This window comes from Limulus polyphemus, unplaced genomic scaffold (assembly GCF_000517525.1).
Source record: "Limulus polyphemus unplaced genomic scaffold, Limulus_polyphemus-2.1.2 Scaffold3517, whole genome shotgun sequence".
Taxonomy (NCBI): domain Eukaryota; kingdom Metazoa; phylum Arthropoda; class Merostomata; order Xiphosura; family Limulidae; genus Limulus; species Limulus polyphemus.
Window position 1 is genome coordinate 89,890 of NW_013669127.1, and position 12,498 is coordinate 102,387.

The following is a 12,498-nucleotide window of genomic DNA, read 5'->3' on the forward strand; positions in this document are numbered from 1 at the left end:
TTAAATTTTTACTAGCCTGTGGGAAATGAAGAATCCTTGTTTTGGAAGCTTGTTTGTGTACTTGTTTTGTAGTATAAAAACTTGGATGAATGTATTTCGGAAACATAGATTATATTTTAATGGGTCCAACATAAAAAGTTGAGTCTAGTTTTAGTAATGAATTGTTAAAATATACAGTTTTAATACTGGCTATATCTGTAGGAGAAGCAAAAGACTAAGGTCAAGCTGGTTTTCATTAATTTGTACTTGAATTGACATCTCTGTGTCTTTATATCAGTTTTACCTTTTAATAGTTCAGTGTTACCTTTATCAGGTACAGGAACCTCAGTTGAAATGAATGTGGAACAGCCAGTCTCTTCTGAATCACATAGCTCCAACCACGAGATGAAACATGAGGGAGAACAAGAGTCGCAAGACGTCGCAAACAAAGAACTCATCCAATTAATCTGTGCAACTTGTCATAAAGGTTTTGACTCTGAGGAGCAATTTGCTATCCACCTCTGTCCCAGCCACCCAAAGTAGGTGTACACAGAGATACTGCTGTGTGGGATTCAGTCGTAGATCACGCCTTGTTAACCTCACCTTTTACACGACAACATTTCCACATTCAAACAATAAAGGAATTGCTTTTCTACCAATGACCTGTTGAAATTTATTTTTAATAGATACGACAGTCTGAGATTTAAAAATAACTGCAACACTCAGAAATACCCACGTATGAGATATTACAATTTTAATCAAATATTTGGAAACGTAAAAAAAAAACAACAACATATTTTCATAGTCATTTGAAAACAAATCCATATTTTGATATCATAGAATGTTACTATTAGTTATGGAAGTGAGTGTCTTTTGTGTTGTTTCTTAATGTTTCATATAACATTTTGTTGACATTAAATTCGTGAGCATGACTTGTATGCTGTTCTCGTAAAGTTGTATACATTATGTTTTATAATAATTATAAAAAAAAAACAGTAGGAAATACTGATATCAACAAACTAGAATTTTATGAAAATTTTTGGTTAAATTTACAAGGAACCAAGAATAGTCATAAATTTTTTTATAGTGTATAAAAAATGTCTTTCAATAATGTGTATGATATTAAAATTAAACTGGGACTATCTACAATACGTCATCTTTTTATGTTTGAGGAATTAAGTTTCGGAGCCCAACTTTACAGTTTCTGTAAATATTAAAACTAATTGTGTTTAGTTGTAACGTGTACATCACTAATCATGGTTTTTATATACAGTTTAAAAAGCATTTGTGCAACTTTTTTTTTTTTAAGTAGGCTTCATTGAAATTTAAGTATCATAGTTTTTATGAAACTTCATTTGTTTACTTATAAAACTTCTAAAGAATTAAAGTTGCTGGGTTACTTTGGGTAAATGTGTTTTTTTTCACTTTACAATTTAGATGTTTCAAACCTCTATGTTTTATTTACTTGACATTATTTACGAGTGAAAATGGGTGAAATTTTAAAAGCTATTTGTTTTTTCTACATAATTTATGTTTTTTCTTCATAAAGCCATAAAATATTGTTAGCATGTAGGATGATTTTTTTTCTGTCTTCAATTTAAGTCCTTTATAGTGAAGTTATAGTATCCTCTATTGTCAACTGTTCTTTGCTTCACTTCCCTTTCAGAAGTGTCATTTCATAACATCTAATTTTTAACGTACTATAGAGTTGCTAGATCATTGTGAAAGACATTGTGGTGGATTCAAGTATTGTATTTTATAAGTTAGTACAAACCTTCTAAATATAACTTTTTCTCGTTTATTTTTCATAAGCGCCCCCTGTATTAACAACATAAAATATTTACGGGGGAAAAATGTGTAATAGTTGAATGACATTTAAGGTCTTCAATTTAATTTAACAAGTAAATGACACATTTATCCCCCTCTCTCTCTCCTGTGGCTCAGCAGTGAGCCTGCAGACTTATGTTGCTAAAAACTGGGTTTAGATACCCGTGGTGGGCAGTTCACGGATAGTATTGCTTTAATTAACAAGAAACACTCGTTACTTACCACGGCGAGAGTTAAAGAAAACGTGTTCTTAAGGTAATAATGTTCTAGCTACAAATGTGTACTGCTTAAGGAAAACAATTTACTCTATAGAATGTTTTAGTAAAAGTTATCACTGGTTTGTTCTAATGAGATCATAGTTTTGAAGATACTGGTTTAAATGAACATTTCAGTGTTAAAAGAATATATACGTTTGTGTATCTTTTTGAAGTTCTTGTTCCTCTGTTAAAATAAATTCATAATAAGCTTATATTTTATTGACTCTTAATGGATTTGTGCTATAGCTTTAGAATTAGAGTTTTTATGTTATACAATCTCAGTGTTTATATGAATACATGTAGCGAAAGAATAATATTGTTCCCTTCTTATTTGGGAGGGTGGTATTTAAAAGTCTCCTGTATGTTTAAAAACATTGAAAAACTGTTATTTGGTCACTAAATATTTAGATATTACTCTTTTTTTTTACACCTTTCTAAACATAACCTTTAAACAATACAAAGATGTGGTCTAAAAATTTTCAAGTTCTGTTCCACCTAACCAAGATTTTTTGGCAATGGATAATGTTTCAAAATGTTGAGTGCTCACCTAATCTGTGGCATGTGAAGTTCAAATCTGTTCTTTTGTAGTATGGTACCACTCAGTCTATAGTACATTGGCACCACTGATGCTATGAAGTGATGATACAAACAGATAGTATTTGTCTGTTGAGAAGAACGTTAGGTGATCCAGCATAAGTACGTATACCTCCGTAAATGAGTCACTGGGCTGTTATATGTGAACTTTCTGCAGTTAACATCTGATGCTGTTATTGGCAGGGTATAACTGCCACTTCTTTTTGCACTTGTCAATTTGAAGGATTATATCAGGCAAACATTGAAAGTTCGGAATGTGTAATTGTGTGTTTTAAAAATGGTGAAGATGTCTGCAAAAGTGCACTGAGGTTGACAGGGGTCATGTTATTTGAGGGTATGTAGATCAACATATTCTCACTTTTGGAGATGAAAATGGAAGTCAGCACGCATTTGAAAACTTTTAATTTAAACTCAAGTTTTTACTATTAAGATCTATAGCATCAAAGTCGGACATCTGCAATAAATGAGACCCCTCATTTTAAATTACCTTTGGATGATTTGAACAAAATGAAAGGCACTTTTTAAACAAGTCTAATTATCCACATTTATTTTACTCAGAAAACAAAAGACATTTTAAGAAACTTTACATGTAATTGCTCATAAACCTTTTTGAATTGGTGTTGTAATAATGATGTCAGCTGGCATTCCTTCTTTTTTTTCTTCTAAAAATTGAAAATCATATGTATGTTGTTGTTGACAAGTCACTATAGAGTAATGGTAGAAACACTTATTTTTATACCTTTCAAAATCTAACCTTTAATCTGTACAAAGATGATCAGAAAAATAAACGTTGGTCTAAAAGTTCTGTTCTATCTAGCCAAGGTTTTTTTGGCAACTTAATAATGTGGTAAATATTAATATTTTTGATGTTTAGTTCTGTCATAAATTTTTAAATTTTCTCAATAATGAAGTTGAGATTTAGTTTTAATCGTTTAATATCTATAGGAAGAAAGAGTTCCAGCAATTGATATGTTGTGTAACACCAGTAGATGCTAGAAACACAGAAATAGTAGGTGGAACAGGCGTACTGAATGAGTTCCAGAAACACTAGAATCCCATCTTTTTTTTTTTGTGTCACGATGTTTACAGTATGTGTCTACAACGGATCCTCCTTAGGAGTTTCTCAACAAAAAGAGACAATGCATGATAAAACATTTTTATTAGAATGTTACAATAGACATTACATGTTTTTGTGCTTTTAGAGCACCATCATAAACTTTTATATCAAGTTTCATAAAAACCATTTTACCTTATTAAGAGTTTCTTGCTCAGATGAATTTGAAAGAAAGAGTGAAAAAAAGCATAATAATTACTTCATATTAAGTTTTTGATTTTGTAAACTGTGTAAATCAAAGTTAAACCAAAATTAAAACTGACCAATCTTTTGCGTGACAGTCAATTCGTTATTTGGTTCGAAAAAGGTGGTAGTGTAAACTGCCAAGAGGCTGCTGTACATCTGGTCAGTAGTTAATTAAATATCTATACCTGAATCCTAGAGGTTCCTTACCTAGCCATTTTGTTCACTTGCACATAAGGTTCCATTCTGGTTGAAAATTCTAATTTCATTGAAATTTTCTTACACAACATTCAGTGTTGTTATTCTTGTGCAATTTTAAACACACTTTAATTTATGTAATTATTAGAATATCCAAGCTGTGTTTTACCCATTACATACATACAACAAGATTATTACTTCTTCAGGAGTGAATTGGAGCCTTTAAGTACCTCTTTGATTGGTTTAGTATTAGTTAAATGTTTACTTATACCAGTAACGTTACTCGTACTTAAAGTCAAAATACGGCAGTTTCTGAATTGTTGATTAAATAAGTATAATAATTAATGGTCAGTCTCCGTTGAAATTGTGTGTACAAAATCTGAAATTAATATTATTAAACCAGTTATTGATCAGGGTGTCTACGAATCAAAAGAGGTGTTGGTTGTAGGAATGAGTATATTTGCTTTTGGAATATAAAACCATTTGACTGATTTAATCGAAGTGACGGTTATATTGATCATCTTGGATAATATCCGAAAAACTTCTGTTTTTCTCCTCAATAAATGCCACTCTGTAAGTAAAACATAGCTTTATCATAGGTGTCACAAAATGCTACTTTAGACTTTTCACACTATATCGTATTGGTTTGACCATAGGCTCACGCTGTACCTTCAACTGTTGTGAAGTGTATTACATAGCAGTGGCAAAGTTTTTGTGACCAGCTCATGAGTATCCACATAACAGCATTTAAAAATTTGCATGAATTTATGAAGTTCTAATATACAAAATATTCTAGTTGTAAACTGCATAGCATGTATTTCTAGCCTTTATTTAAGAATATATTCTTAATTGGATATATTTTGTTCGAGATTTTTTATAAAGTTCGAGCTTGAAAGCCTAGGAATGTAAACTTCAGAAACAAGTGAGCTTGTAATATCTCCAAAAAACATGTTATTTCAGTAAAATGTGTAATGAGTTTTGAATTTTAGCTGTGCTGATGATATACTTGTTGTCTTCTCAGACATTAAAAAGCATATAATATTAAATATTTTTGTCAGGGTATGTTTAGCTAATTTTTTTAAATTTTATACTTTTTACCAGTGGTGGCAGTCATGCAGAACTACCAGTACCAAAAGACTCCACTATTGTTGGACTTGGTCAGCAACGTAATGTTGTCAAGACCAGTGGTCATCTTTTATCAGGCATGACTGAGCAACCAAGTTTGGTCAAGGTTTCCCAAAAATCCCAGGTTGGGGATCAGCTTTCTACCCATAGAGTTAATATCCAGACAGTTTCAACAAGTCAGATGTATCATGATGCATCATTACTTAGCAATCAAGAACAAAAGAATGAAAGCACTGCCAACATGATAGGATCCACAGTTTTGGAGGCTTCTATAGAAACTACAGTTCAGTCCTCTCAAAAAAGCACAGCTTGCTCTTTGAATTCTCAATTAAAAACACCTCAACATATTGACAGCAGTCAGGTTTTGCATCAAAATGCAGACCAGGTGTTGGACACCATTCAGGGTTCTCAGCTAGATACAGTTCAGTTTTTGGACACGAGTCAGGATAATGAGTATAACGCAGATCAAATTTTAAGTACCGCTCAGGGTTTCCACATGAGGGTCACTAGTCAGGTCTCTGATATTAATACAGATCAGTTACCGAGCACCAGTGAGGGCTCTGAAACTATCACAGATGAGTTGATACCTACAGATTGTGATATTCATCTAAATACAAACCAGTTATTCAACACTAGCCAAGCATCTGAGTCTAATTTAGACCAACAGTTGTACATCAGTCAAGGCTTTCAAGCTATTACATCCCCATTGTTAGATACTACTGAAGGGTTTGAAACTAATGTAGACCAACAAATGGACACCAGTCAGGATTCTGAATCCAGTATATACAAGTTCTTGGAAACCAGCAAGGATCCTGAAACTAACACAAATCAACTACTGGACACCAGCCAGAATTCTCAATCCAGCATAGAAAAGCTCTTGGAAACCAGCAAGGATCCTGAAACTAACACAAATCAGTTATTGGACACCAGTCAGAATATTGAAACTAACACATACCAATTATTGGACACCAGCCAGAATTCTGAATCCAGCATAGAAAAGTTCTTGGAAACCAGCAAGGATACTGAACCTAACACATACCAATTATTGGACACCAGCCAGGATTCTGAATCCAACATATACAAGTTCTTGGAAACCAGCAAGGATTCTGAATGCAGCATAGACAAGTTCTTTGAAACCAGTAAGGATCCTGAAACTAACACAGATGAACTATTGGACACCAATCAGAGCATTGAAGCAAACAGAGAGCAATTGTTGGACACCAGCCAGGATTCTAAACCTGATGTAGACAATCTTTCACACATCAGCCAGGATCCTGAAACTAATGTAGTTGAATTGATAAATACTAATCACAGTATTAAAGCTAACACAAATCAATTCTTGGAAACCAGTCAGGACTTTCAGTCAAATGTAGACGAGCTCTTGTATACCAGTCAGGATTCTGAACCCAGCCTAGACAAGCTTGTGGATACTAGCCAGGATTCTGAAACTAACACAGATAAACTGTTGAACACTGGTCAAAACACTAAAATCAATGTAAACCAATTGTTTGATACCAGCCAAGACTCTGGACCTTTAGTAAACAAGCTCTTGAATCCTGGCCAAGATCGTAAACCTAACACAGATGAACTACTGAACACCTGCCACAACTCTGATGAAGCTAAAGTAGAGAAGCATTTGTGTAGCCAAGATCCTGAAACTAACACAGATGAACTGCTGGACACCAGCCATGACTCTGATGAATCTAAAGTAGAGAAGTATTTGTGTAGCCAAGCTAACACAGCTGAACTGTTGGACACCAGCAATGACTCTGATGAACCTAAAGTAGAGAAGCTTTTGTGTAGCCAAGATCCTGAAACTAACACAGATGAACTGTTGGACACCAGCCATGACTCTGATGAATCTAAAGTAGAGAAGCATTTGTGTAGCCAAGACCTTGAAACTAACACAGATGAACTGTTGGACACCAGCAATGACTCTGATGAACCTAAAGTAGAGAAGCTTTTGTGTAGCCAAGATCCTGAAACTAACACAGATGAACTGCTGGACACCAGCCACAACTCTGATGAATCTAAAGTAGAGAAAAGTTTATGTAGCCAAGATCCTGAAACTAACATGAATCAATTGTTGGGTACCAGTCAGAACAATGAGGTTATCTCAGACCAGTTGTTGGACACTAGCCAGCATTCTGAATCTAATGTCAAAGATCTATTGGAGACCAGGCAGGATCCCAAAACTAACATGGATCAACTTCTGGACACCAGTCTAGACTCTCAACCTAAAGTTGAAAAGATTTTAGAAACCAGGCATGGTCCTGAAAATAATTTGGATAAATTGTTAAATACCTCAAAAACACAACCCGCTCGGGTAATGGACACCAGTCTTAATTTTGAAAGTGATACAGACCAATTGTTGAACATCTGTCAGAACTTTGAAGTTAACACAGACAAGGCCTTGGACAACAGTGAGAACTTTGGTGTTAACCAGATACTGAATATAACTGAGGACTTTACTGAACATACAGAGCAGTTATCAACCACCCATCAAGTCTTTGAAGATAACACAAACAAGAAAGTCAGTTCTATTCTGGACATTAACTCAAATCAGAATCTTGAAGATAAAACAGTTGGAATAGTTGACAGTTATCAGGATTTAGAAGCTAAGTTATACGAGGTAATGAACTCTAGTCCTGATACTAACCAGAAATGCAGCACTAGTCAGGAATTTGAACCTGATACCATAGACGTTTATGACACCACACAGGTTTCAGAAAGTAATGCAGATCAGGCACTAAATGTTAATCAGGACTTTAAAGCTAATGCTTACCAAATACTTGGCATCATTCAGGAGTCTGAAGCTAATAATGACCAAGTTTGCAACACCAATCAGGTCTGTAAAGCTAATACAGAGCAGGCAATAGATATCAATCAGGGTATGAAAACTAATGCAGACCATGCACTAGACATCACTCATGACATTGAATCTGAGACAGACCAGGAACTAAATGTCAATCAGGGTGTGGAAGCTAATGCAAATCAGGAACTAGACATCAGTCGGGATACTGAATCTGATGAAGACCGTGCACTGGGCATCAATCAGGACATAGAATCTGATACAGACCAGGAACTAGACATTGGCCAGAATGCTAAATCTTGTACAGACCAGTTACTAGATGTCCGTCAGGGTGTGGAAGCTGATACAGACCATGCACTAGACATCATTCAGGACATTGAATCTGATACAGACCAGGAACTAGATATCAGTCAGGGTGTGGAAGCTGATACAGATCATGCACCAGACATCACTCAGGACATTGAATCTGATTCAGACCAGGAACTAGACATCAGTCAGGACATTGAATCTGATACAGACCAGGAACTAGATATCATTCAGGACATTAAATCAGATACAGACCAGGTACTAGATGTCAGTCAAGATATGGAAACTGATACAGACCATGCTCTAGACATCTCTCAAAACATTGAATCTGATACATACAAAGTACTGGATGTTAATCAGGACATTGAATCTGATACAAGTCCTGCACTTGACATCAGTCCAGAATTTCAAGCTAATATAAATCAGGTCTAGGACATCAGTCAGGGTGTGGAAGTTGATACATACTAGGTATCTAACACTAGTCAGGGTTTTATTGTAACTGCAGACCAGTTATTGGGCTCTGTCTATCATCCTAAAATAGTACTGGAAGAACAGTAAAAAAAAACACAGAACAAGGATTTTAAAAACCAAAATGAGTTCTGGGGCACAAATCCAGCATCTAAAGAATATAATTTTGTGCTTGTAGAATCTGAAGAAGTGGTGTTTGAAAGTTAGTGGAACACGAATGGTTATTTACACCAAAACGTTGGCCTCGTGAATTTCCACTCAGAAGTAGATAAACCACTGATACAGAGATTAGTACTTTTATATCCCTGAACTCCAAGTCCAGCTTAGAAGATTCTTTTCTTTTTTATAGTAGGTTTGCCTAAAAACAAATACATAGCAGCTTGTGACGTTGACTTGCTGATTGCAACAAGAATTAGAATACTGAAAGAGTAACCAGTGAACTCAAGTCTCTGGAGCTTCTAGCTACTAAGTTTCTAAATACTGATCAGAGGCCAGTGATAGCTCTCTAATGATCTTTGCTGATTGAAACATCTGAAGAACCTTAAACTGAAGTGTAATTTCTTAAGTATAAAAGAAAAAATGACCAGTAATGGTTCAGGCAGTGATTTTTGTCAACTAGAATACCTGATAAACATCAGTGACCCTATTGGTGTATAAGCTCCTGGGTATTAATCAGAGGCCAGTAATAATTTTCATAATCCTCTGAAAAATCTAACTGATATTGGTGAACTGCCGATATCCAAGTTTATGGTTACTATTCAAGGTATGTGGACAGACCTGTCAGTGATCTCATTCTGGTGGACCCTTACTGGGAAAGGCATGTTCTTAAAAGTTATCAGTTCTAGGGTCTTGTAATGTTAGTCCACTGGACTTCAACACCTGGAGATCATTAATGTCCTTTATTCAACATATTGGAGTTGCCCTCTTGTGGTAGTTTTGTAATAATGATAAAAGCACTGACATTGGTGAACGAACTACCTGAACGTTTCAGTTATCCAATACTTGATACCACAGATTTGAAAAACTGCCCTGTAAACTATTCAAGTACACAGTTTAGTGAGACAAGTTGCCCTCTTGTTTAAAAAAAGAACATTGACACCTGACATACTCTCCATCTGGACACTAGTGGACACTACTTAGAATGAAACCTTCACAACTGTGGGTCTGCATAGTTCGGCAGCTCATTTGAACTTGGTGAATCTGACCTGTTTTTGTTCTGTGTGTAAAATATACAGTACGGTGAGAGGGTGTATTCTGAAGCAACTGTAATATATTCTTGCTTATTTTCATTTGTGTATTTATTATTTCTGGTTGAAACTAATTTTCAATTAAATTTTGTCAAGAAGTAAAAACATAGGATATCAATTCCCATTGATAGTTAAACACGAAAGAAAGGCTTAGGTATACAGAATTTTCAAGCTTATGTGGTAGTTCAATAGAGATTGTAGTAATGCTTCTGTTGTTCACTTAGACTTTTTTAGAATTAAATAAAGGAGGAAATATTCTTCCGAATAATTTTCCAAAAGTTGCAGGAATAATTTTGAGATTTTGAAACTCCGAGAAGAATACTGCATTAAGGGAAGATAAAAATATTGAAGAAAAAACAATATTAAGTATTGGGTTTTGTCCTAAAGCTGTGGTGCAGTTCACAACCAATCAGACATAGGGAAAATCTAGGGTAAAATTTTAGAAATCATGATTTAAGATATGGGGGGGGGGGGTCTTAATTTTTTGGAAGAATATTTACACCTGCTTAAATAATGCATACATATATCTCTTGATCGATACTAGTCTTCAGTTATTATGCATTTTTTTTTCTTGTAATGATTAGAACCCACACACCAATGACTTACTGTTCCATTCTGTCAAAACATTTTAGTGTTGTTTTTCTTTTTGTAGCTGAATTTAATAAGTTATAATTTACATATATTTGTATTCAAAAACGTTTCTAGGGTCAGCACTTATAACAGTTTGGTCTTATTGAGTATTGTAATTGGGTTAATGTAACTGTTTTTAATACTTTTTGAACAAATATAATGTAACTGTTGGTAATATAGATCATTAAATGTTGAGAGCTCTAACAAGCAGGATAGGGTTACATTGCTCCATTATTGTTTTTTTGATCACACAGTGTATTACATAAATGGTTTTAATATTGATTAAGTATATGTTGAGTGAAGTTACATAACAAGGTTATTGACATTATCTATATAAAGACTTCAGCCTCTTACAATTATACTAAAAGGGAAGAAAAACAGAGGTGAGAGAACTGACACTAAAATATGAGAAGTCTTTCCAACTGTTTCCCAGAGTTGGATGCATGGGAACGTTTCAGTAAAGTAAAGAACACTGGTTGTTACTCTTTGGTATCTGTTGTCCTTCAGTTTGTAAAGTTTTAAGGTTATGTTATGAACTATTAAACCTACTGAAAATTGGTTGTATGAAAATGTTCTCACATTAATATTGTTTGGTATTTAATTGGTGGATAAAGTTAAATATTCTGAACTGCTTGTGTCCCCTTTGGTGTTTTAAAACAATGTTACCTTTGTACTTCTTCAAATGATTATTGTTTAAATGTCAGTTGCTTTAGAGAAAAACGTACAACTATTTGGTAGATTTTGAGTTGCTGTTGTGTATTTTCAAAGAATATTCTTTGAATAAACTAGTATCACATTGATGGTTGTGAATTAAGATTCTTTTGGTAAATACTGTCAGCTGTACACACTTCCTTGCATATTCTAGAAGTTCCACAAAAAATGTAGAATTTATTGAACATTCCAAAATGGTTCGGTCCTTTTTATTTTATTTTTATGCAGTTTTAATGGACCATTTGTCTGACCAAAATGGTCTAAAAAATAGCACTGTTGAGACAAAATGTTTTTGTGAAGAAATAGGATTTGTCGTTGTGTGGTTTTTCTTTATCATTATTAGTCTGGAAGTGTATTCCCAACCTCCTAAGAAGCTAGAGTAACCTGGGGCATAGTTAATACTGATTTAATGTCATATAGACACTGGCCTGTTCTGATTGGGAGGGCTGAAGTAGTTCTTTTGTTGATCTGTTTAAATATGTTTATCTAAACATTCATTTAACCAAATTATCAATCAAATCTGTTACGTCATGATACAGTCGAGAAATGTTGTTTCAAAGCATGCTGAAGCAGCTTAAATTTTATATTTTAATACAGTTTTTAAATTTATTATGTATAGTTGCATATAGTTATTCCTTCAACCCCTTCCCTCATTAGTTCAACCAAATGTGTATGAAAAGGGGTAGATTTTTATTTTTTTTGAGAATGTGGTGGGAAAAAATGTAGTTGTAGAGAGAATAAATTTAGGTAACTTGTTTAGTCAAAGTTGTTTTTAATATATAATGCACGTTATTATGGGTTATTGTAAGTAGTAAATCATTATTGCCCAGTCATTATTGTTGCATTATCAGCGAAAGGACAAAAAATATTCACAGTCAATTTGACATTCGAAATCTATTTTAGAACAAAACAAAGTAAGTTTCCACGTTGAGAACCATCGTGCAGTATTTAACCCTTTGACTGTTTTAAACGTATGTGGAATTTATGCGAGTCATACAATGTATACAGCACACTTGCATTAAACTGCCGGAGGCGGACTGTACCCTA

General features: G+C 34.2%; 1 protein-coding gene across 2 annotated transcripts; it reads left to right on the top strand.

Moving 5' to 3' along the window:
- Positions 1-306: 306 nt before the first annotated feature.
- On the top strand, positions 307-11,540 carry LOC106469503 (clumping factor A-like). Of its 2 annotated transcripts, XM_022398042.1 has the most exons (3): positions 307-518; positions 5,254-8,219; positions 8,430-11,540. In XM_022398042.1, exons 1-3 carry the CDS (start codon positions 334-336, stop codon positions 8,825-8,827), a joined length of 3,549 nt encoding a protein of 1,182 aa, XP_022253750.1. In that variant the 5' UTR covers positions 307-333; the 3' UTR covers positions 8,828-11,540. The 2 variants fall into 2 exon arrangements, with proteins under 2 accessions (XP_022253750.1, XP_013785457.2); XM_013930003.2 differs by having other exon boundaries at positions 5,254-11,540.
- The last annotated feature ends 958 nt before the right edge of the window (positions 11,541-12,498 follow it).